Genomic DNA, 25,011 nt, shown 5'->3' with positions numbered 1-25,011 from the left:
GACCACCCATTAAAAAATAAGCACTGAGAGACTTCAGCTTGTTCAAAACTCTTCAGCTTAGCAATTAATCAGAGCCAAGAGGAGAGAGCACATTATTCTAGTTTTAGGCTGATCTGTGCTGGTTTCCTGTAACATTTAGAATTGATTTTAAGGTCCTCCTCCCTGTATACAAAACCCTTAATGGACCAGGACCAAGCTACATTGCTAACACCCTTGTTCACTATCTGCCCCCAAGAACACTGCGGTCAACCGCTGCTGTTTTTTTGGAGGTTCCCAGCAACAGCCAAAAGAAAATCGGGCATGCAGCCTTTGTCAGTTATGCCTCAAAGCTCTCAAACACACTGCCTATAGTTGTCCAGTGGGTTTTATTCACCATCTTATTTTACATAAATTTTCTGTCCTTGTTTTTATGTTCATTCTACCGCTTTTCTGTGTGTTCCACTTTATTTTTAAACTTTATCTTGTGTTAACCATTCACCTTATAAGAGGCTGTTGTGTGTTTGTTTTTTAACCCCCGCAGCACCACAACAGAGTGGTTTATTCTGGGGCAGCTTCAGGCTGTGCCCGACACAGATAATACCCACAGTGAGGTTAAAACCGTGGGAAGGCATTCTGGGTGAGGCTGAAATAGGCTTAGTTCGGTTAATCAAGACCGGCGGTGAATCTGTGTCCATTGGGAAATTGTGAGACTCTGTTGTGCTTGTTTACTTCAGAGACACCGACTGGTTGAGTGTGCACACGAAGCGAAATGCTTAATAGGCAAGCACTCAGTATTTCGTATTAAGTCTCAAATTACTGACTGCCATTGTGTTAAAGGAATAAGAGAATTTGGAGACTTTTGATGCTTCTGTTTTCATCCTTTGTTTTATGTAGTTTAGTTTAGTTATCATTTAATTTTTCTGATTATCCATTTGGGGTTTATTTCTTATTTTACATCCATTTTCTATTTCTCTTGTTTTTTGTTTTTATGTAAAGAACTTCGGGTTTTGCTTTTCAGTATATAAACACTTCTCAACTGCCTCCTGTATGCCTGCGCATGGCCTTTATTCCAAATCAAGACTATATTCCTTTATCCTTTCTGTGATTATAGGGATTTCAGATCCTTCCTTCTCATTCTGACACCTTATCAAATGCGGTACACAAAGTGGCTCTTAATGTTTCCTGAAGGTTCAGTTTTCTCCTTTTGTTCCAGAATTGCAATCTGTCTTTGTGGGCTGCATTGAAGCAGGAGGGCATTGATTTGCTGCTTAGTCATTCTAAGGCATATCTGAGCACACTGGGCATTCATGTGCCTCTCACATCACAAAATAGTTTTTCAGAGATGTCTGCAAAGCTGCAGAGAATGAGATGGGCTGTTGAGTAAAGCCACATGAACAAATGAATAACTAGAGAGAGAATGGCTGAATTATAAGTAGGAAACAACTGTATTTATTATGATATCAATACATTTTCTATATACACACAGTAATAAAAATGCAGTCTTAGCACAATGAGTTGTTTACAAGTATGACTTCTTTCACTGTTCAGGCATACTGCAAGTCTTTCCCCTTGATTGCTTGAGCAAATTTGGACTTTCTTTAAAAAAAAAAAAAGATTACTCATGTTTTTTGCTTACAAATTAATTTACATGTGAATAAATAAAACAACATTGCGTTGTAATCCATTACCAGTAAACAATCTTTTTGAACACACAAGACCTTTTAAAATAGCCGATGTGCAAAGTCTCTACAATACAGAGTGTGCACACACAGTGTTAAGAATGAAATGTAACATCGAGCGTTCTTTAAATGGCAATACTGAAGAGCAAAAAGGAAAAATACAAGATAATTGTTTCACAGTAAACAAAAACATGAAACAGCGAATTCAAGTAAAACAGGATTATGTTAAGTTAAAACAAATTAAAATCCCCGAGTTTCTGTGAACTAGGGGTTATTACATAACTCTGCTATTAAATGTAACAAGAGAACAACCAAAATATTTTCCAGTCTAAAAAGATCAAAATCATATATTATACATAACCAGGAAATCTGTTCCCAAAACATGTCAGTGTATATTTATGTGAAAATGGACGAGTACAGTAAACTATGCAAGACAAGACTGTCCTTTGCAATTATGTATTCTATTTCTTTAAGGACAAATAATATACAGCCCTTAACTATGATAATATCTGAGTCACACAGACAAAACAAATATTAATGTTCTCACAATACCCAAATTTGGCAACAGCAGGCAGGACTATAGAATGCTGCCCAAATGTGCAAACCATGCCAATCAAAGCAACGGATTAGATTCCATGATTGTACCATCAGTTCATCTCTCAAAGCTTACACTGGACCTCTGTGTGACAGCATTTGATTTAGGATAAAGCTCCCTCATTCTGGATTCCTGTATTGCTCCACTGATTATCTTACCTGTACAAAAAGCATTCAGCAAAAGTAAGGTAAGGAAGGATATATCTTCTACTAGCTGTGCGATATACGTCAATGCCCATGCATTGTTTGTGAAGACTGATGACTGATCTTTATGGAGCCCACGTAAAGCTGTTTAAGACACTCGCTGTCTGCCTCCTTCAGCTTTTATGTGCCACAGTCTGTGGACGAACTGGATTGCTTCCTTCGTACCCAAATCTCATCCTTCTCTGTCTGCTTCTCCGTGTTGGACAGCTTCACATCATCAGGTGTCTCACTGACCGTTGGGGACTTGAGGCTGTCGCTCTCTTCTGTTTCTTCACTCCCCAAGGACAAGGCCATGACGGGGGCCTCCAGGTCGGCCTCAGCAGATGGCGCTCTGGGCGTCTGGCAGAACTCGTCATCCTCATCACTAAGGATATCCGTCTCCTTCACCTCTTCCTGGTCCTCGTATTCTTCTAGGTCAAACTGTTCCTCCACCCAGCGGTCTGTGTCACCTGCTAACTCAGGTTGCTGCTGCTGATCTGGTTCGTCGTCCTGCTGCGACTGATTTGAGTCAGGCTCCGGTTGTGAAGTGAGGTCCTGTTCGGGCTCGCCATCAAAAACGATGTCTGTGTCTATGGTGAAACGGTTGCGCACCAACTTCCTCCTGCCTAGAGTCCTGGTTGGAGCAGATGCTGCAAAAAACAGATCAAAAATGCATAAATAATAGAAATGACTAAGTTAACATTTTCAGGGCATTGCTTTGGATTTTGGCAACATAACTTAAGTATTAATAATCTTTCACATTTTGAGGACTACATGAATAAAACATAGTCTTTTGACTTGTCAACAATGAGCAATATTGGTGTACAGCATCCTGTCCTGTCTGGACTGGGATGAGTGCTATAATATCCAAGTTGTGTTGCAAAATACAAAAAAAAACTTAAAATACTTAAAATATAATTACATAACCTATAGTTAGTAATTAATTAAATGCATAAATGTGGTTTAAGCAATAAATGAAAGTCTCAGATTCAACTTTTTTTGTTTGTTCACACTACACCAAAACAATCTCTGTATCAGGTAAGAAGGAACAACTCCAGAATTAGGACACTTGTGGCTGCAGGGTGAATGCAGCCACAGACTGGCATTTACCCGCTCTATTTATGGCGGGCCGAGCTCCCTTCAGGGCACAGAGGCGCTTTCCTCCAAAGGGCACATACTGCTGGTTGGGGGGTAAACTCTCTGTTTTCAGGAGCTGTCGGCGGTGCTTTTCCCTCAAGATGGAATGGACTGTCTTCAGAAAGTCTTTTCTACTCTCTGGGGAGCTGAGGGAGATAGAAGGGCACGTTATCAGTTTGCCACTCTGTAGATAACAGCAGAAAAGACTGCATCAGCGCAAGCTTCCATCTGTAATGGAATTCACCCTCCGTTAGAAGAGATCCTCACCTACAGCACAGCTGAAATGTCCTCTCTGGCCTTCCCTCTGATTCTGACTTTGTGTGGACGATCTCACACACAGCCGAGCCCTCGCCATCTGAAGGAGAAAACATTTGTGATCTCATGTACAGAGCAATCTGGCAAGATTTTCTAAAGTAGTCATTTCTGGATCTAGCAGAATAAAACCTCAATATTTCAGTACAGTACCTGCATTGGCCAAGGACCTGACCTGAAGGGCATCAGTTGGGATCATGTGCCGGAATCGGAAAGGGTCTTTGTCTTCTGAGGATACAGAGACTCGATGGGAGCCACCCTACAATCATTCAAACAAAGACATGAAACTATGCTTGTGAAAGGAGCTGCATCCAGTTCTAATCTTTTACAGGTGACCCACTGGGCTGATTCGGAAAGTGGCACATGGGCAAAGTAACTTCACAATGCTGTAACAAAATAGGTTATGTTTTAAATGGGCTTTGGTGTTGCTGGTGGCTTCTTGCCTGGGTGAAAACGTACCATTTTCTTTTTCTGCTTGGATCCATCCTTGCATACAAAGACCACTGCTGTTTTGAACACTAAAAAGCAATGGGAAAAAAATCAGACATATATACTCAAGTCATTCTTATTACACAATCAAGGAGTAAACTCATCCCTGACGTACCAAATGTAGCCATCTGGGGCTCTTTCTTCCATTTTCCTAAGGATGCAGGGGGGTTGATCCAGGTTACACTGGTGTGGAGTAGCAGGTCACCCATGGACAGATCAGCAACCTGGCACAAGCAGCAAAATATCAGCAGTCACTCCACAAGTACTCTTTAGTTGACAGAATAGAGCCAAGGCACTTTTGTCCACCCTACCTCTTTCTTTTCACCACTCTGCTCAGTGATGAGCTGATCAAACACTGCTCCAAACTCTTCATGGATCTTCTGCATCTCGTTGATGTGGCTGGCAACTTTGTTCATGGCTTTCATGGCAACTGCAGACGAGCAGAAAACAACATGGTTGGAGTCAAATTGGTGTGATCACATACGTTCACCCTCGTTCTCCCCTGTCAAAATGATTACATCTTCTCAGTAAGCCTTGTGATCAGGCCTTACCGTCCAGGTGGTAGTGCTCCTCACTGTCTGGGTCTGTGAGTGAGTAGAGCTCCTTCAGCAGGAGGGGGTACTTCAGCACCCTCTGGATGGGTTTGATCAGGTATGACTCCAGGGTAGAAGAGTGCTGCTGCTTGGGGTTGCGCTCATCCAGGAAGGCCTTGAAATCAGGATCAGTTTTGGCTGGAATGACCAATAAAGAACAATTATTGCACAACTTCCAGACGATTTTTTTTATTTGTACTCTCCACAACTTGTTTTTGCATATACAGATGTAGTAGTAATTTTATTTATGGTCTGTAAATTAGAGTAGTAAAGCTTTTACTCTGTTTATGTGAAACTGGTTTAAGTTGCTTAAAATGGCTGATAGTACCCAGGTAGCTGTGGCATAAACATGCTGATCTTGTACAAACTCAGACTCAGTTAGTGTTTTTGTTTTACTTTGCCTTGCATTAGAAATTACCTACATTTCTAAGTCAAACAAACTGTTTGTAGAAGAGTCATTTTATCTAAGAGGCAGCATTAAATGGGCAGGAATAATCTGTTTACTTATTTAGAAACTAACAGCTTTATCCAAATAACACCTCACAAAACTCAGTATGGCCAATAAGCAGTTGACTCATTGAATGTAATGTAGCAAACAAAGCCACTTGAATGTTAAAGGAGTAGGTGTACTAACAAGTGCTCATTATATATCATATAATGTTGCAGGGCTTTTTTGCCCTGGGAGCCACCAGCTTCAAAGCCTGCAGAGGTCAAATGAACAACTGTCTGGCTGACAACTCTGCAGCGCAGATTTATGGAGCCTTGCAGGATATGGCAGATGGTTGATGGATAAATACATCCCCTCCTTTGAACCAAGGAGGAATGTCGACCCAAGAGCACATTTACTCACCCTTTACGAGGACCTTAGGGACTTTGGTGTGGCTGGCGCAGAAAGCACTGTAGATTTTAAAACGGTCTGCATAGTACAGGAAAGAGCCTCCCAGAGAGAAGAGGATTTTCTGTGTAAAAAGGAAAGAGAAGTTACCCAACCAGTGGTTATAAAAGAGTTTACGGACGTTTTAAATTCTTATTGCTGGTCATATATTATCATGTATGCTTCAGAAAGAGAGGGTATACCTTGAACTGATCCACTCTTTCCAGCTTCTCTAGATCTGGAACGAGTCTGGTCCCATCTTCCAGGGTCTTGAGAAATTCAACCTGAAAGTCCACCATTTCTGGCAAGTTCCCAAACAGTACATCCAGCTGGAGGAAACAGGCATTTGAACAAAGTCACCATAATTTCTAGGTATTTTACAGAATTCTGTAATATTTCTCTTTTTATGTGGTGCATCCAAGTCCCTTGCTATAGCTGAGTATGGACAGCTACAGCGACATAATAAAACCAAATAAATGTCATTATTGTGTGTAAAACGTCTCTTTAATGTGCAAACCTCCCCCTCATCATCCACCCCTCTTGTCCTTGTACACAGCCACTCTCATGACATGATTATGTAACCCACTTTTCTTAAAACATTTCAACAGTGTTGGCATTTAAAAGCCAACAATCCCTCAAAGGCTTTAACATACCTCATCCTGAGTGAGGAAGGTCTCTTTCTGCAGTGGGGTTAAATATCTACCGATGAGGCAATTGAGATCCTGCAAGACAAGATTGGATTATGTTTGATTACGTATTTTCCATGTTTTTTTGTGAAATACAGACATGAAAAACATGCAGCTTTACACAAGGCTTTAATATTCCACAACAAACGGTGATTAAGGTGTGAGAGTCCCTCCAAGATCAAAGACTGAGGCGTTGGTGAATGCCTTTCTGCATCCGCTTTCAAGTGAATGGTGTATTATGAAAACCCAATTAAACCAATGACTATGGCAACAGTTACCTAAGCACAACTGTCGAAAGCCTATGAGATTAATTAGTATCTCTGCCAAAAGAAAGATGACGCCCTCCAAAACATTGCACTTAAATTTACATATTTCTCATCTTTCTTATTCTTAATGTAAGGATCAACTCAATCACCCTCTTGGTAACTTTCTAACTATTGGTCTTAAACAATATAGACATATTCCAGTCTCCTAATTTAAGGACCAGCGTGTAGGATTTAGTGGCATCTAGTGGTGAGGTTGCAGATTGCAACCAAATGAATAGCCCTTGACTCACTCTCCCCTACGGAGGCTGCTAGAAACGCAAAAGGCCCTCTCTGGAGCGAGCATTTATTTTGTCAATTCTAGGCTACTGTAGAAACATGGTGATGCACAATGACCAACTCTGTGGAAGCTGACCTGCTCCCTTTGAAGCAACAAAGATTATTTAAAACACAACACTTCTTATTTTTAAGTGAATATACGCTCATGAAAATATACGTATGGATATTATATTCCATTTCCACCTACAGATTCTAAATCCTACTCACTGGACCTTTAAGTAAAAAGTAGAGAGTGAGTTTGTTAGAAGAAAAGATACCTGCATGGAATCGACAAAATAACTCAACCATGTTTAATTCAGAAATATATGCAGTCACAAACTGAAACAAACAAACTACAGTATGATGTAGCCTACAGTATTTGTAAAATTTGGCTAACTAGCTAACAACTTCATGCGACAAACCTTTGTGGCAAGTCCTTCATTCAGTGTTTCCATTATTCTGTCTACCATTACATTACAATAGCAATTGAACAGCCAACACGCGAAAGCAATGTTCATTTGACTGTGGGTAATTAGGACAAATAGCCCAAGTGCCAGTTCTGTAATACACCATCTATCATGCACAATGTTATTTCGATAATAAATATATATCCGTATATATGTGCTTCCTGTAAAGAGGTATAACACTTTAGATAGCCTTGACATTATCCCATTATCTACCGTCTAACCCAGTTATTCCACTGAGCCAGATTTATACCAGGCAGAAAAAGATTAGGCAATATCCAGGCAAGGGCACAGCTGTGTCCCCCTCATATCTCCTGGGACACAGAGATAAATATGGATTGGTCATGTGGAATAGGTAATGTGTATGGCTAAAACAACCCGAGGCATACAGAAAGACACATCGATGGACATGAGGCACACACACACGCTCACAAAGACCATCTGCTCCTTACAAGTAAGATGAGTGATACTGACTTTGACATAGGTGCGTTCGGTCTCCACGAGTTCACAAATGACTTTGCGGAGCTTGTCGGCATCGGAGAGCTGTCGCGGAGTTGCAGGAGGTGGGAAGGGCGAGTCCGGGCTTGGCGAAGAGGACACACACTCCGAGGGATTCATGTCATGCAGACTGCGGCAGAAAGCAGCAACTTGCTCTGTACTCTGCAAGTTGAAGAGGGAAAGACAAGTGTGATATGAAAAATTATGCAACTCCAACTTGAAGGCAAAGGAAGTAAAATCCAAATATCGATCGATCAGCACAAAGCACCTCAAATATTCCGTTGCAGGTGTTGCTTTCCACCTACTGATGTGCACAGACTCATGGCTGTGTGGAGAGTGAGCCTGGAAAGAGGCAGCTCTAAAAAAATCATTTGCACTAATTTGGTCTATTTTCAGTCTGTCATAACAATGACTCTCCGCCTCCCTCTCTTTCACTCACATCCCTCTTTTCCCTGGTGTTTTCCACCTACTGACAGATCAGTGGTGTAATGATTCATCTCTTTCACAGAATCAAAATATACACACAACAGTGTCTGTCCGCATACAGTAGGGGTTGCTGTGGAGACCAGCCTTGATGTGCATTACACTATCATTTTGGACAAAAATAGACCCCACTCAACAACAGCCTACATGGTTCAACTAATACAGTTACTTTGTTCGCAACAGGCCACGGCCTCACCAGCCAGAACTACCAAATTTTGTTTTGGCATTTGACATCAATATAAACAAAAAACAGAAAGCACAAAGAGAACTCCATTCATACCCATCAAATCTGTCTTTCATTTTATGAGGAAGGAAATTAACCGATCAAACACTTTACATCGATGATACATTAAGATTAACTAAGAAAGTTGCAGGAAACAAGCAGTTATGGCCACATACCCGGAGCCACTAGCATTAAGCGCATAACAGAGCTGAGAGGTCTCTGGTTGGTAAAATACGAAATTTTATAGGCAGAACACACAGAAGCAATTTATCCTGTCAAACCAAGCTCCTTTGGGAAATAATAATAATAATGATAAAAATATAGCCACCAAAAAAGCTGCAGAAGATGGGAGATGTTATCAAAACAACTTTGTGTTTTTCATATAAGATAAAATTCCACTGTTCATTTAACTGTAAAATACAAAAAAAATAAATAAAATAAAAATTAAAGATTCACAACAATGATGAGGTGACACGACACGCAGTTAGATTAGATGGATCACTAAAATATGATTAAAGAAGAAACAGAGGCAAAAATATGTACAGAATAAAAGAGGGACACTCATTCAGTGAGAGTCACTCAACTACTCGCAATGGTTATCAGCATTGTTACCTAATCAGACAGACACATCCATATGTGACGCACGACAGCCATTTGTCTCTCCTGACAATTTCCCAGAATAATCAGGCAGCTCCAAGATAGCAGACAAACTGGGAAGCCCAATAATGTCTGTAGCTGTAATGTTGCAAATGCAGTTTGCACCAGTGCGCTGCTGCTATTGTAGCTAAATCTGTAATGAAAGCTGCTGCAATAGGCATTTTGTCAACTTTGGTGTTTTTGCTGTTTAAAACATTTTAGAGTAAAGACACTAAGAATGTGCATATACATATCAGATCAGATAAGATTTGGTCTATTAGCATCCATAGAAACATGTATTGTCACAAGTTCACTCAGAACATCATGTCTGTATTCATTGCCGCAGTACTTTACAGATGTGGTGAGATACACCACATATATTCAACATAAATGTGTGTTCAAGTGCAGTATGACAGCAAAGAAGTCACAAACCAAACACACTCTACAGCAGCACACATTCACTTTTACAAAAAATTAAAAAAAGAAAAAAAAAGATGTATTGCCAAGACAAGAGGGGAAAAGATGTAAATAAACCTGATACTTCCCTGCACAATTAGTCAGCTGAGCTCAACCAGTTCTACTGAGTCTAATAAGACAGTCACAGTCAAGTCATAGTCTTCACAATCACATTCTGGGCTAATTAACACCATGTCAGTTTTGGACGCATGGACAGTCATGACATGGCAGAGAGAAGAGAGAGAGCGGGGGCGGGAGATGTCTTCAATAAAGCCTTCAACGTCACATGAAAAGGACAATATGTAGATAAAAGAGCTGTCATGGGTAAATGTGTGAGCTGCCAGAGATGAACATTTCCCCTGGCGAATGAAATATAGATTAAAAACAATTCCAAAGCATGAAAGCACTGATGATGGAGTAGGGAGAAGATAGGACATCTGCCCTCTGAAACTGAGATCACAGCTTGAGGTGCAAAGGGAGAAGATTCTTCAACAGTCAGTGAGTCCCTGCAACAACGGTCAGGGTAGTTTGTCAGAGTCAAGTCCAAGTTTTCTGAAGCCAGATCTGTAGATGCTCAGCTCCTGCATGCAGTGTTTTACTTTGGCATCCTGTGGAGCCTTCCACTGATTATAGGGCAACTCTGCGACACAGCAGTGACTCACAGCTTCCTGTTGTCTGTCTGTAGCAGGCAAGAGGAGGTGTGAAACAAACGCAAAGGAAAGGTGTTTTACTCGCACTGGAATAAGACAACAACAGCGTGCCATGTATCGCAGCAGTAGGAAGAGCTAGCCAGGTACAGAAAAGGAACACAAGGAAGGAATCTCACCAGATGAAGCATGTCATAGATGGAGTCTGAGGAGCGCTTGCTATGCTTGCTCCACTTCAGGACGGACATAGCCAGGTGCAGGTGGACAGTCGGCCCCAGTTAAAGTGCCAGAGGGAAAGAGGCTTTGAAAAGAGTGAAGTTCACACTGTGCCTCTCCAACACATCTCTCAGCCCTTTTGTCTTCCCTCAGTTTCAAAAAAGGAGAAGGTGCTGTGGTGCTCGTCATGAAGGATGAGTGAAGCTGCTCAGCCTCCTCCTCTCCGCCCACCAGTGTTTACTCCCCTTCTTTTCGCCTTCAGAGTCTGCTGTAGCTCTGTCACTGATATTCTGCCGTTTTCTCTCCCTCCCTCTCTCTCTCCTGTACAGGCTGGGTAAACTCAGGCACACAGTGTGAGTGTGAAGATCTGGGCAGCTCCAGCAGCATTGTAAAATGAGTCCTGATAATCCTCCAGACCGGGGAGAGAGAAAAGGAGCAGGAGGGAAGGAGTCTCCTCCTCAAGGTTGCAGTGGAGCAGGATTGGCTGGGTGAGCAACACCGCAGTAGAATATAAATGCAGGATTTCAGGAATAGGGGGAGCTGCAAAGGAGTAGGCTGCAGAGGAGGGTGACGATGGGAACAACTGGTGTGGGAGGTTTTGCAGGAAGAAAATTAAGAGTGGGGAAATGTTCAGGCAAAATAGATTTAATGATGGGTAGCAAATCAGGTGAGGTACGAGTTCCTGTAATGGGTTCACAAACCCAGAAAATGCCCTTGTTGGGATCAGTAACTGGAAAAAATGAGGAAAATACACCTGCAGATATTACCACATATTGACAAGTCCTCCATCTGTGAGTAGATTCCAGGACTCGTCTAACGACTGAGTCTCATGACTGACTTTTCTGGTGTGTCCCTTTTTCCTGAGTTTGTAATTTCCACAACACCCTGGCACATTTTTACGTCCCGAGAATGACAGTGGTAGCGTATAGCAACGCACAGTTGTGACTGTTCAGAAAATAAATGTCTCGCAGCTGCACTGCATGCTTGTCTATTGAGCCGACAGACACTGGAGAGAATTGTGTCATTGCTTCTTCTGTGATATTTCACTCACTGTGGCTGGTGGAAGTCAGGAGTGATGGTGAGTTCTTTCTTCTTTCTGGCACCAAAGCCTGACGACTAACCAATGTGACCATCTAAATATACCCCAGAACAAGTAAAATGGCAAGGAAATGGAAATGGAGGCTGTATTGCAAATAGTTTAAACCCCCCTTGTAACAAAAAGGTGTTACAATCGATTTTTGCCCTTCAGTGCAATGACAAAGTGCTGCTCTCTTGCAAAGCACAAAATTAAATGAAACATTTCTGCAGGGGTTAGATAAGGGGTTATCGGACATTTACTCATTTACTTTGAAAGGAAAAAATCTCTGGAAAAGTTCACTTTACAGCCACTACATCATTTTTGGAAGCAAAACTTCCAGCTTGTTAATGTTGATGCAAGTTTTCAGTGACTGTCAAAGCATTTGTTGTAAATGAACAATTCGTGGTCATCGTGGCGTTAACAAGAGGGCACTTGTCAAACACAGCCAGAAAGCAGATTTGCAAACAGTTGTAGGATTTTGTTCTGTTATTAGTGAGCTTGTGGTGCAATTCCAGACATCATTACCACATTTCAGATACACAGACTCAAATCTTTGCTAATCTCTGGACTTCAATCAGTGTAAGAGGCTGCACTTGTATTTGAAGATAAAGCCTCTAATTACAGACTTCCTTTGTCTTTGGAAAACTGAGACATCTAGTCTCAAAGAGAGAGATGGGGCAGTTAACATTAAAAAAACAAAAGGGACAATTTAACCGGACAAAACACCTAAACCACCACTAATGGAATGCTTCACAGATTTTGCTTATATCTTAACATAGCATTACTAACTACTAAACCGGCAATTAATAGAATTGGTACAATATTTGATTAATTGCTGCTTATTAAAGAGAGAACACACTGAACACTGATCCTTGGCGGTACAATGAGAAATGCTGTGGTAATCAAGTGTTTTGATCAGAGATTAACTAATGCAAAAGATGATATCTTTTCATTCAGCATTTCACGAGCAGCAGCTCAGTTGTCCTTTGAAGTCAGCTAGTTGCAGAAAGAAGATACCACTGAGGTTTACTTCTTCCTCAGCGTGTGAAGAATTAGTCATCTCGTCAGCCAAAGCACTTCAGTAAAAGGTAGCTCTTTGAGATTTTTTTCTTATTTGCTTGTTTTGTTAACCTCCTCCGGGATTTCTTTTGTAATTTGTGTCTGAATGTTCATTTAGAGTTAAAATGAATACACCTCCATTCATTACCCGATCCTGATCACCACACATAATTAAGCAATTAGAAGGCAAGATTAATCAAAGACACATCCATCACTTTACTGTTACATTCAAAGCAAATACTTCACCCTTCCTCAAGTCTCTAATGTGTAAGACACACTTCAGTCAGCAGTGTGGGCATATTAATATTTATGTCTCTTTGATTTTCATTATGTCAGACGCCACTAAATACAGTTAAAACAGCTATAAGCAATAAGTCTAACACAGATTTGTATTTAGAAGCATGGAGTTAACACCTGCATAATAGAAATACGGACACTTCTTGCATAAACAAGATAAATTGAGCCAGTGGCAGATGGTTCCTCAAACTGTGGCGAAGGAAACTGTTTTTAAGAGCACTTTTCATGATAACACAGAGCTGAGTGGGATGCTGTGAAGGACAAGGACAGGAGCCAGCACATCACATGAAAGGTGCGTTGTCAGATGTTTTCTGCAGTTGTACTCAATCAGACTCCACAAACGAAAAATGAACTGGGAGCGTTTACCTTTCTGCACTCATCAAACTCGCTGAAGATCTCGGAGTCGTCATCCAGGCTGTCTCCTGAGCTCTCGAGCAACAGCCCCACCCCGTCGTCCAGGATCTCCTCTGCCAAAAAACAGTCATGTATGAGCTTCATGAAATGCTGTATAGCTGTCATTTTTATCAAGATTTAAGACCTTTATGTAGAACATTCTGACCATATCAGACTAATCCACTAATTGGAGCTGCAACACACTGCTGAGAGCCTCCCATCCTCCCTAATTGAGATTCTGTGGATTCACCATGTTTGCATAACTGAAACTGTAAGTGTCACAAAGAACACTAACAAAAAACTTTGCGCTCACCAGAATCAAACCCTGAGAACTGCCTACTTCTGCTTTTCTGGACCATTTAGTGTCCTTTGGTCTAAAGTGATTGCAGGCCAGCTGGGCTGGAAGTACTACTGTACTGTGAGCAACCGATGGTTGTCACACACTGTACATGATTTCTAGAAATTGGAGTTCTGAAGTTCAACTTTTCAGTAACCTCTGCTAATTGAGCCTGCGAGTGTGCCAAGCTGCCTAATGCTGCTTTAAATAAGAAAAGGAAATGTTAAAATAGCTGCGTTTGCATTACAGGCCTGTGTTTCTCACCTTGACTCTGGGAGAAGATGTCGGTGTAGAGGTCTTCCTCTGCATCTGAGCGGCGTGGGGGCAGGAAGCAGAGCTGACGGCGGTCCACAGAAGGCAGGGTGTTGACGGTTAAAGCCAGCGAGGCTTGAGAAAATGCCGCCTTCATGTCAGAGAAGTTCAGACTGTGAGAGTCTTTTCCGTTCAGCTGAAGTATTTCGTCCCCTGCATTTAGTCCTGCAAAGTGGGAACACTTTAATATCAGGTTTGGTTCAATGTACTGTCTGTCACACATCCATGCACAAAATAAACCGCATCTGCTTCCCAAAATATGAGACTGTAGCAACAGTTATCTATTTTTTAGCATTTACTGACTCCTAATTAAAATGATAAATTACATTATTGTAAGAAGCCAAAACAAAATAAAACTACTACAGTGGAGACAATTAGTTGCAGATTCATTAGCTTTTCTTTGCCTTTCTGAACCACAAGCATGACCCACTTCTCTATGCCCCATGAAGTGTCAGCAGGTATCTCACTTTCTGCAGCACAGCATCACTGCATGTGCTCCACCTGCACTCCAACCAACTCCAGTATTATATTTTGACTCACTTTTGATCACTGAACTCTGCAGTCTAACTCTGAAGGACATTGCTGAAAAGCACACCTCGCTACAGCTGCTTCACATTGGTAGCCCTGCTACAAAGGCCAGTGAGAGGCAGTGCGATTATGATTATAGTAATCAACGCTCTTGAGAACTGCTGCGGTCTCTGAAACCTTCCCTGCCTATTGAAAAACATGTTCTAATGCATCTAATGCAAAGCGAGACAGTGTAAATGTTTATTGACCTCGATGTGAGACAAAAATGCTCCAGTTTGAAAAAATATGTGAAACAAGGGAAAATCAGCTAGAGCACCCCAGACTGTGTGACTTTTTTTCTCTAGCCGTAATTCATCAGGTCACAGACACAGACTGAGTGTCTTTGGAGGGAGTTCATTTGATAGAGATGAAGGGTAATGAACCTTTGGCGAAGGCTAATCCGCCCGCCTTCACATCGGTGATGTAGAGCTGCTGTACTCCGTCCTCCTCCACCACTGAAATGGAGAAACCTGGAGGAGGAGAAGGAGAGGCAGAGAAGAGGGGAGAGAGAGAGAGAGAGAGAAGGGGGACTCTTATATAAAACACATCAGAGGGATTTGTGCAGTACAAATGGGAAATGTCTGAAAAAAAACACATGCAGGTCACGTATAGGTCAAAGAAAAGCAATTATGCTTAACACAACAGCACCGCATATGAAATCCTGGACATTGACTTCATTACAGCATCTTACATTCTTACAGCAACAAAAATCATTTTATAATCGTCAATCTAAAAGAAGCTACACAGGATCACTTAAATGGTTCCTACCGTAACCAATCATGCAGGATTCATCTCTGTCAAACTGGATCTCTTTTGTTATTTTGGAGCAGAGCTCAATTTCTTTGTAAAGCTGCGAAGAACAAAAAGACGTTATTATATAAATCATGGAAAACGGCCTACTTTATTCATATTCTGGTGGGTGGGTTACTGACAGCATGGAAGGAGAGCCTTCATTTTCTGTATTCTTAGACAAAGCAGCTCCAACATCTTTATGCTCAATGGTCTATGACATGATACATCATGATTACATGATGTAAATACAAAAGTCACTACAGATAGTGTTTATTAAGGCTCTCTATGAATAGATTTTATGTTCTGGCACATGGTCCTCCCAGGCAGGCAGTTCTCTGGAGGAAATATACAAAATCGAAAGGATAAAAATATAAAACCTATTAATAATTCACAACAAAGGATGCTCTTAAGGTCTGTCGTTTTCTCCATATTATGATTCCTCACACATTCTAATGCAATCACTCCTTAAATTACTTTTTGACCTGTATAATCTTGAAGTCTGGTGGAGAAGAAGGGATTAGATGATGTTCAAGCAGGCAGTGACATACCAAGTCGCACACATCCTCTTCCGGTTTGGGAATGTAGAATTGCACTTGGTTTTCGATAAGGAATTTGAGTCGCAAGTAGTGCTTGGTGGGATCAAGCTGGTGAGCCTGTGGAATGAGATTGATTGTTTGAAACCATAAATTTGACAGCATTTTATCAGTGACTCATTGTCCTTGATAGAAATAGAGATTAACAAAGCTATTCAGCATTTTTACCCAGCAGCTCAGTCTTGTTACAGTGAGATATGAGAGTTTTCTCTCATCTGTCTGACTCTGCAAGTCAGATTTGTATTAGTTTAGTTAAATCATGTTATGAGAGGCCAGACAGTGGCTTTATTTTAAAAGTAAGTGTCTTTACATTTTTGCCATGCAAGCATTACTGGAGTGAAATGTGAACTGTGGGTCAGGTCGGGTCATTGGAGGCTGGACGCTATTACCTTGCAGATGGTCTCCAGGACACACAGAACCGACTCCCCTGGCTGGATGATGGTTAGTACCGGCTGGTCATTTGGCAAACACACCCACGAGGGGGTGAGGTGGTCGGGGACCCAGATGTCACTTTCCGTGCTGGGCCTTGGAAGGCTTTTCACAGTTCCATCCTCACTTTTCTTTGAACAGAGACATTAAAAGGTTTTTCAGTCTGCTACATCAGTACACAGTCATTTTTTTCAACGTAAACACATTTTACTGTTTGGTTTGATTAAAATGAGTAATAATTTCATTTGTATGCCTTACTCATTCCTCAAAGTGAACCCACTCACCTGTACTTCGCATTTAAATGGCTACCATCAGTACACCCACAGTAGGTGCAATACATTTTTCAAGGATCATAGTAAATAACTGTACATTTGCGTAAAAGGAACGAAAGAAAATTTGCAACCTCTAACATGCCTGAGTAGCTGTTACAGTCATCACCTCTGGGACTGTGCTACGCTGCTTACTCGGCATACACAGAGGGCTAATATTTCATTGACGTCAGTGTTGGCTTAAGATTCAGTCGAGGAAGTTCCCGCTCATGTTTGACCTAAACCTCACTGTCAAATTTATGCAAACAGAGAATGATTCCTCCTTACTGTGTTTTCCTTGGCAGGATCAACATATATGCCGTCTACAGGCTTTTTCATGGTCTCTTCACCATCAGCAAATACCTGCTGGGACAAGAAGAGGGTCAAGTGGTCATAACTCAAGCTGTGTGGAGGTTAAATTCTTGGAGGGAAAAGGGAAATCTTTGTGTGGACAAGGCAGTTCTGTTGATAACTTTGAAACTTGAAATTAACTGTAAAACCCCGCAGACCTGGTTGATACTGGGATGGGCTTTTGTTTTTTTCTTTGAGGTAGTGTCAAGACCCCAGAGAGAGGAGAACCTGCTCTTGCGCTTGCTGCAGGAGCGAGACATGGCCTGTGTTCGCCGTCTCACCCCAGTCTCTGTGCGAGCTGCCACCTGCAAAAACATAACGACTCAGTCAGGGCTGGTTGACCTCAAATCACAACACATTTCCCAATAATGTGTAGAAACCTCTATATAATAGCGTATTTCAAACAACATAAAAGAGCAAAGTAGGTTAAGGGGGTGAAAAAGAAGAGCCATATAAGTGTGCCTGCAAGACAAGACAGTGATCTTTAAAAATGTGTAAAAAGTATTAGCATAGATTAAGAAAAAAGGTGATTCACTGTAAATTAGGAGTTGTTTTCAATTGACTTATCTGGTTTAATTAAATGAGGACAATGTGTCACATAGGTCTCGTTATGATAAATAGTTAAAACAGGATAAGATAATCTTTTATTGATCCCCCACGTGGGAAATTCAGCACAGGGACAGCACTAAGTACAGATTATTAATTAAGAAGCATATAAAACAAGAGACAGCTATAGAGCAGTCACGTCTATGTCACACATGAGCACCAGGCACATGCAGATTTTTGCACAACCTTGCATTTATAGGCTACTCTACTAGCCTAGAAATATGCTGAATGAGGCATTAAAAAGCACTGTGCATGTAGGAGCAAGCATGCTCTGAACTTAACCTAGCCACTCATTCTGTCTTTTTTTAGTACTGTCAAGTTTGCGCAGTCCTTTTTGGACATAGTGCTGATACAGGTATTCATGGAAGTCAAGATGAGAATATTACAGAGGAGTGAAACAGTAGGAAAGATAAAAAAAGAGGAGAGAGCTAGAGTTAGAAAGTGTGTTTTGTTAGATGTCCCACCCTGCCCTCTTGCAGCTCAAACACCCATCTGCTCCACAGCACTGCGTTGGTGGCGAGCGATAGAAGTACACCACTGATCTGCAAACACATCTCTTAATGCTTTCCTGTACTAGCAGTGCTTTTAGCTGTGGAGTACATAACCTAAGTTCAGCAGTGGGAGGGCAAAACAGAACCAAAACCGCCCAAACAGGTGCCCTGCATGAGACCCAGCCTCCAAAATAGAAGTCATTGTGGAAAAACACAACGCATTTTAGTTTCTGCAATCAATTGCCCTAGCAGGTGAGTCAACTGGTGACAACATGTATTTTCAGGGAGATGCAGTATTTTGCTCTGCTTACAATCCAAGGAACTTCTAAAAATAAGGGCAGCATAGTGTTTAGAGAGATCATCCAGCAACTGAAAGGTTGCAGCTACAGCTACAGCTTGTGTAGCTGAGGTATACTTGGGCGAGACATTTATTCCTCAAGCATTTACTGGCTTCAACTCTGTGAAGGCCCCAGCTAAATGCACTAAAATGTAAATGTATGTATGTATGTAAACTAACAGCACATCAAGACAATGCTTCATGAAACCAGATTCCATAAGAGCACTTAATGAACACGAAGAAGCAAAGAGGGGATATTTACCAGGGCATGGAAGGAGGAGACAGAGAATATACCCAGTCGGCCCATTGCCAGCTTGGTCGGGCGAGAAGCAAAGGCCAGGAGGCGTTTGGGGTTGGGCAGCTCTCCTCCCTGCAGGCTGGCCAGGTAGCATCTGAAGCGGAATAGATCCATGTGAAACTGCTCCAGGTTCTGCTCCCACAGGAAGATCTGCACCATGAGAGGGACACAACAACACATGCAGTTAATTGTTCATTAAGGCACTTTGTTTATCAACTTCAGACCAAGACGGAGCATCTCCTCTCTCCCGCTGAAGCTCTGTCACCACTTTGCTCAAAGTGTTGCCAACCTGCGCTCTCTGTTCCTAACGGTTCGATGTTCACTGGGGCAGTAGAGCAGGACATTGTGATTACTCACTGGGCCGTCCCCTCCCAGGCACAGTCCTGCACTGGTGTTGGGAAGAGGCAGCCAGCGCCATGGCGGAGGGCTCTGTATCACTGCCAAGTAGTCCAGAGACGAGAAAGAAACAATACTGCACATTCCACTGGCAGATAGAGGCTGGGAGCGTTTCAGCTTTCTAAGGAGCAGGCCTATATCCATTCAGCTCTGCACAATGTGAAACCTGACACTGCCAAACAGAACCGCTCCAACCAGCCACTACCTAACAGACCAAACAAAGGCCATTTGATCTCCCTCCTCTGTAAACAGACCTATTAAAGACAATATGAGCTTTGCAATTAATTGAGAGAATGGCAGGCCATCGACCGGTGCCAACTGCATACTGAGTTAAAAACAAAAAGCAAGTCTGGTTCCGATAGGTGTGTAGCATCAGCAGCCTGATGATACTCCTGAACTCTGTTACTTAAACTCCTCTCCTCTCCTCTCCCTGCTTCTCAATCCATCTCCTAATTCTTGCATCAGAACTTGGGGATACTGATATTGGAATACATATACATGTGTCTTACCTGTAATTAAGCAAACAACACATAACATGAATATGATCTGAAAATAATAATTGATATTGTCCCTGTAGCTGTGGACCAGTATGAATGAAAAACATCTTGAGTGCTGTAGTAGTTTGCTTCTTTAGTGAAGCTGAAGTTCATCCTGGAGCAGATCTACTCTTTGAAGCCGTCAGTCACACAGAGCAGCAGCAGGAGGCTGATGGCAAGAGCTCTTGTGTTGATGTGTTTTTCTGCGCTTTATTAAATCCAGACAAACCTTGTATGTGACCTTGTGATTAAGTTAGCTGCAGATGAATTTAGGCTGTGCTGTCCATTTTGTTTCTATATAATGATTTCTTTTAGTGTTGTGCGGACACAGGTTAAAGTTCTCGACACATGGTGTTCATTACCGTGTCCTTGACTGGTCAAAATTTAATGTTTGGACATTATCCTTTCAGGATAATTTGTTTTTTTACAAAGGGTAAAAAGAGGAACAGAAACAGGAAAATGTGATATTTGTAAATTTGTTTGATATTTCTTGACTTCTTCAGAGGACCAGTCAAATTTCCAGACTCGTTCAGTCAGGATATCCCACACACACTGTGTGACATGTGGGAACTGGGAGAGACAAGCTGAAGTGGAAATGGAGAATGAAACCTACTTGATCCAGAATCGTCTTCCTCTTCTTGGTGTCAGTTACAGCAGACAGCTGCATGTCTCCCATTTTCTTCATCTTCTCATCCATGTCTATCTTCTGCTCCAGCTTCTTGATTTCGGCACGAAGCAGGCGCACCGTGTCCTCTCTGTGGTGCTGGCGGGCCACGGCGGTGGCACACGCCGAGTGGATGGCTGTGATCCAGTTCTCCAGCTCCGTCTGGCTGCAGGTCTGCATGGGGACGGACAGCAAAAGGTCAGAGGTTAAACAACAGACCAGCCTCTTGACATCAAGCCCTTCACTTGTTTTTCCTGTGTTGATGCACTGACAATTATAATCAGAAATGAAACTTTAAAAGACAATGAAAGGAAAGAAAGTAGTACATATAGGTCAAGGTAATGCTTGTCTATGGAATAGTTTATACTTATTCACAGACCAGGTAACATTTAAGCATTTTCTTACCTGAAACAGGAAAGCATCTCCCAGGGAGTTGCTGAGGCAGAACACGAAGTCCTTTTTGGGATGCTCTGGTACAGCCTGAACAATGCTGTTCTCTACCCAGATGGCATGCTTGGGAATACTGTTGTTGTCGATCCCTGAACGTCCATCAGTCTCATAGAAGAACAAAGTGCAACCTGGAAAACCAAAACAATCTATTTCGGTACTTGACAGCACAGACATTTGCTGGCACAATCTCTACGAAAGAATAATGACACAGAGATACTTTTTAAAAAGCCAGATTTGCTCAAGCAATTTAATTCTGCTCTCCAGTGGCCAACATTAAGAAGTGCAGCATGGCTGACTTATCAGTGAGGGAGGCATCATGATCGTTTGAGTACGGATTTGATTTCAGGACCAGTCAAGTAGCATAAAATTTGATAATGAGGTTTGCACCCTGCTTGAATTAAAGCTTGGTTTACTGATCTTAGTTGAAATTTACAAGATTAGATTATGCATAAGATACTGTATCTGTGCAAAAAACTAAACATCATCAAAAGCATGCTGTTTGACTAAGCTGTACTGATACTGAGATGAAACAAAGTGTAAATGCTATGGACACAGTGAAGGTATAACAAACCTTTCAGGGAAACCCAGTAACTCTTCCACTTGCGCCTTGTGGCCGACTCCACTTTCTTGTTCTTCTTGTGTACGAGGAAATTCTTGACGGCAAGCCTGCCGGCTTTACGCACCATCCCCTGTGCGACACTGAGCAGCGGGTCGGACTGGTAGGCGGAGCTCATAGTGCTCTGCTCGTCACTCAGGGCGGACCCCGCCTCCTCCAAGCTCTCCGTCTGGCAGGAGCTCATCTCCAGTTCCTGACGAAAGTTCTCATACACGCCCTGTACGCACTCGCTGGCCCCGCCGCCACTGCTGCTGCCGCTGTCGCTGCCGGCGAACATGCTCCTGCCAGCCGCCGAGCACATGGAGAAGGAGGCCGACATGGTCTTGTAGCGCCTGGACTGGTGCTCTGCCTCCACCGTCACCCCGTCGATGCCACTGTCCTCATACTCGCTGCCCTCCCCTGCTGTGACATCCTGCATTGTGGCAGAAGCACAAGACAGGTGAGACGGCATGGCACCCACGTTTTCTTCATCACTAAGAAGGAAGCCAGTCAACAGCTTCTACCCTGATAGACGACTGAGCTCTCTCTGTGGATACGGGATAGAGCCATTCTCCCAAAGCAAATATGTTGCAAAAACTGTGCCTAACGAGAGTCCATGGGCTGCTTAATCCTGAGGTTGTGCTCAAAATTAATTACTCACTGCAAAGCGTCTGCTGCTGTGTGAGTACAGGCTGCTCTCCCTGTGGCACCACAGGGTCTGCCCTCTCCTACCCACATGGCCAAAGGCTCCTGGGAGATGAAGGGGGTTACACCGAGCTCAGTATCTCCGTCTGGTCACATGACCCAATCATGCGCTCCAGAGCTCCATTCACTCGGGCTGACGGTGCCCCACAGTGACAGGGCCACCATACACGTTTTACTGTTACACTTTTCCACAGACCTCCCCTCATTATCATAACAAAAGACCGAGGCATTTCAAACAGGGAGTGACTTTAAGCTCTGCCCCGTCCATCGCAGCCTCCTCTCCCAAGAAAAACAACGTTTTCATCAGGAAACGACCCGTTGCTCCCTGACACAAGCATTCTTTTTACGCTTAATCTGTTTTAGCAGCGTATTATCTGTGAGGTGAATGCAGCGGAGGAAACGGTCAAAAACAATGGGGGGAAAAAAATGAATGAGGGGAGCTGTCTCACTGGTGATGCCACCAGCCTACATTAAGATTCTGCACAGCTTTTCATACTCTGTCCAAGAAGCATAAAGGAACCATGACACAGCTTCAACAGTTCGGGTCCCTGACATTTCGCTAACTTAAAAGTATTAAACAGACGTGAATACACCGTTTACATTTTCATGGGTGGGGGAAATGATTTGTTCTGTTTTTGATGTGCTGTGCCACAATTTAAGGGGGATTATTTGAGCCAAAATAGTGGTGTAAAAGATCAGCACACTGTGGAATTGCTCTGTACTTACCTGTATAGTCTGCGCCCTCCTGCCCTGCATACTGGCACACATGGCAGCTTGGTGGCTGTTCAGGCCTTCGGACAGGCAGTGGGAACGCCGGCAGGGGAGGGTGTATGCACCGTAGCCGTTTCCATCCTCCTCTGATGGGGACAGCATCTTATCGTCCTCTCCTTCCCTGATAGCCCGGCTGCCATCGTGCCACTTGGCATAGCGGCGTTGGGGCTGCGGGCGGGCAGGGTTCTTCTGTCTATATAGCTCGTCAAGGGAGTTCGCCCTGTCAGCCGAGTCTGTGGGGCTGGACTGCAGGTGGCCTTCGCAGTCAGTAAAGTCCCTCTCATTGGCTGCATCTATGATCTCTTCTGTGCTGGTCAGGTGCTCTTGGCTGAGGTCAGACAGGGAGAACTCTAGGCTGTCATCTCGCCACATGTCTGCAGACTTAGACCTCTTCTTCTTAAAGCTGACGGTCTCCTTGGAGCCATCCTGAGTTTTCTGGAGGTATGTTACCTCGCAAGTGTACACTTCTTCTTGCTGCGCCTCCTCTGCAGTGGGGCCAGGTAGGGTTATGTGCATCGTATTCATGTGCACAGAGGGATTGGCCAGGTCATTGTGGAAGGACACAGGCCGCAGGTTCATGGCCACACGATCTACCCAAATGGGGCTTCCAAAGTCTGGGAGCATATTTGTCTCATTGAAGGGCTCCAGGCCATTGTCAGCGAGGGATTGTGGGATACTGGGGGTGCTACTTGAACGCGTGCTCGTCTCAGAGTTCCTGTGCTCTATTTTCCCTGATGAAGCATGTCGAGAGCGCCTGGACTGCTTGTTGGAAATGCGAAGAGACCGAGACATGTGCTTGCGTGACAAATAGCCATGTTCGTTACCATAGAGGGCATGGTCCCCGTTCTGGCTCTCGACATTTCCCATGACTCAGAGGCTGAAAAAAGAGGACATACATCTTAAATAATCTCAAAAAGAAGATAAAACCAATAGAAGAACATAATGTTTCCTTTCAGATATGTATCAGACATTGAATGACAGAACTGTGTCCGAATGTTAGCTTACCTGCAGGATTGGAATGGTTTTTCTGGCATTTTGTTTGTCACTGGATTCCTCAGACAGTTTGGTCCTTCAGCTGCTGGTACGATCCACAAAGCTCTGAAAACAGACATCCGGATGAGAAATCATATCAAATGTCTGCCACTTCCAATTACGTATTATAGTTAGATACTGGCTTCTGTTTAAAGAAATATGTAGCTAAAGATGGAAGAACATTGTGGCCTTTCTTTGGCTGTATGTAATATCCAAAAAAGTTGAACAAAATATAAACAAGATACGGAGATGGTCAGTTACGTCAAAGCAAGCTCCAGCGTTCATCTACAGGGACTAAGATGAGAGTTTTAAGAAACTACAGCCCAAATACTGAGGAAAAAAAGTTCACTGCATGATTACTGGCTCATTGTGTTGCTTCTTCATCACTCACTTTACAGAAAAAAAGACAGTTTTGGTCAAGTCAGCTAGACAAACAGCCCCCTCGCTCTGTCAGAGGAAGTGATCCACTCAGCCCCTTTCAGCATGCAAAAGGCTTGTGTGAAGTGGAGGGGATGTAATGACAATATGAGCACTGTGACAGCCTGAGTGAACACGAGTTATTTAGAGCTGAAGTGAACCATCCATGTAGTGTTGTTGTTTTCCGTTCTCAAGCACTACCTCCTGCATTAGAGAGGGTTGGGAGCGGGGGGGGGGCACGTTTGGACTCAATCTACCTGCCTTTAGGCTGGACAGCCTGCTCCAAAAAGGTCCCATTTCCATGCTTGGGACCACCAACAGATGGGACAAAAGATTAACTATCCATGTTCTGGCTGTTGTTCCTCCTGATGTGCGTTCCTGTCCTTTTAGGACAGACCCTTTGGGGGGGGTGCAGTGTTTTTCGTGTATAGCCGACGCAGATGAGTGGGAGCCCAACCCTCTGCTGC

The 25,011-nt window shown here is 42.9% G+C and overlaps 1 protein-coding gene across 2 annotated transcripts; it reads right to left on the bottom strand.

The window, feature by feature from the left end:
- Nucleotides 1–1,432: 1,432 nt before the first annotated feature.
- tiam1b (TIAM Rac1 associated GEF 1b) lies at nucleotides 1,433–23,962 on the bottom strand. Of its 2 annotated transcripts, XM_041940236.1 has the most exons (25): nucleotides 23,051–23,962; nucleotides 21,596–22,052; nucleotides 20,980–21,152; nucleotides 20,524–20,748; nucleotides 18,943–19,128; nucleotides 17,405–17,551; nucleotides 17,184–17,258; nucleotides 16,548–16,718; nucleotides 16,114–16,218; nucleotides 15,542–15,623; nucleotides 15,157–15,243; nucleotides 14,159–14,371; nucleotides 13,531–13,631; nucleotides 8,046–8,231; nucleotides 6,494–6,562; nucleotides 6,044–6,169; nucleotides 5,817–5,925; nucleotides 4,925–5,104; nucleotides 4,685–4,803; nucleotides 4,489–4,597; nucleotides 4,344–4,402; nucleotides 4,038–4,143; nucleotides 3,840–3,927; nucleotides 3,546–3,718; nucleotides 1,433–3,085 (listed from the first exon to the last, which is right to left on the bottom strand). In XM_041940236.1, exons 1-25 carry the CDS (start codon nucleotides 23,960–23,962, stop codon nucleotides 2,577–2,579), a joined length of 4,767 nt encoding a protein of 1,588 aa, XP_041796170.1. In that variant the 3' UTR covers nucleotides 1,433–2,576. The 2 variants fall into 2 exon arrangements, with proteins under 2 accessions (XP_041796170.1, XP_041796171.1); XM_041940237.1 differs by lacking the exons at nucleotides 13,531–13,631; nucleotides 14,159–14,371; nucleotides 15,157–15,243; ... (8 more) ...; nucleotides 21,596–22,052; nucleotides 23,051–23,962 and adding an exon at nucleotides 8,338–8,391.
- Nucleotides 23,963–25,011: the final 1,049 nt, after the last annotated feature.

The sequence above is a fragment of the Chelmon rostratus genome, chromosome 7, assembly GCF_017976325.1.
Source record: "Chelmon rostratus isolate fCheRos1 chromosome 7, fCheRos1.pri, whole genome shotgun sequence".
Taxonomy (NCBI): Eukaryota; Metazoa; Chordata; class Actinopteri; order Chaetodontiformes; family Chaetodontidae; genus Chelmon; species Chelmon rostratus.
Note: the sequence above shows the minus strand (reverse complement) of the source record. Positions and strands in the feature narration are given on the sequence as shown.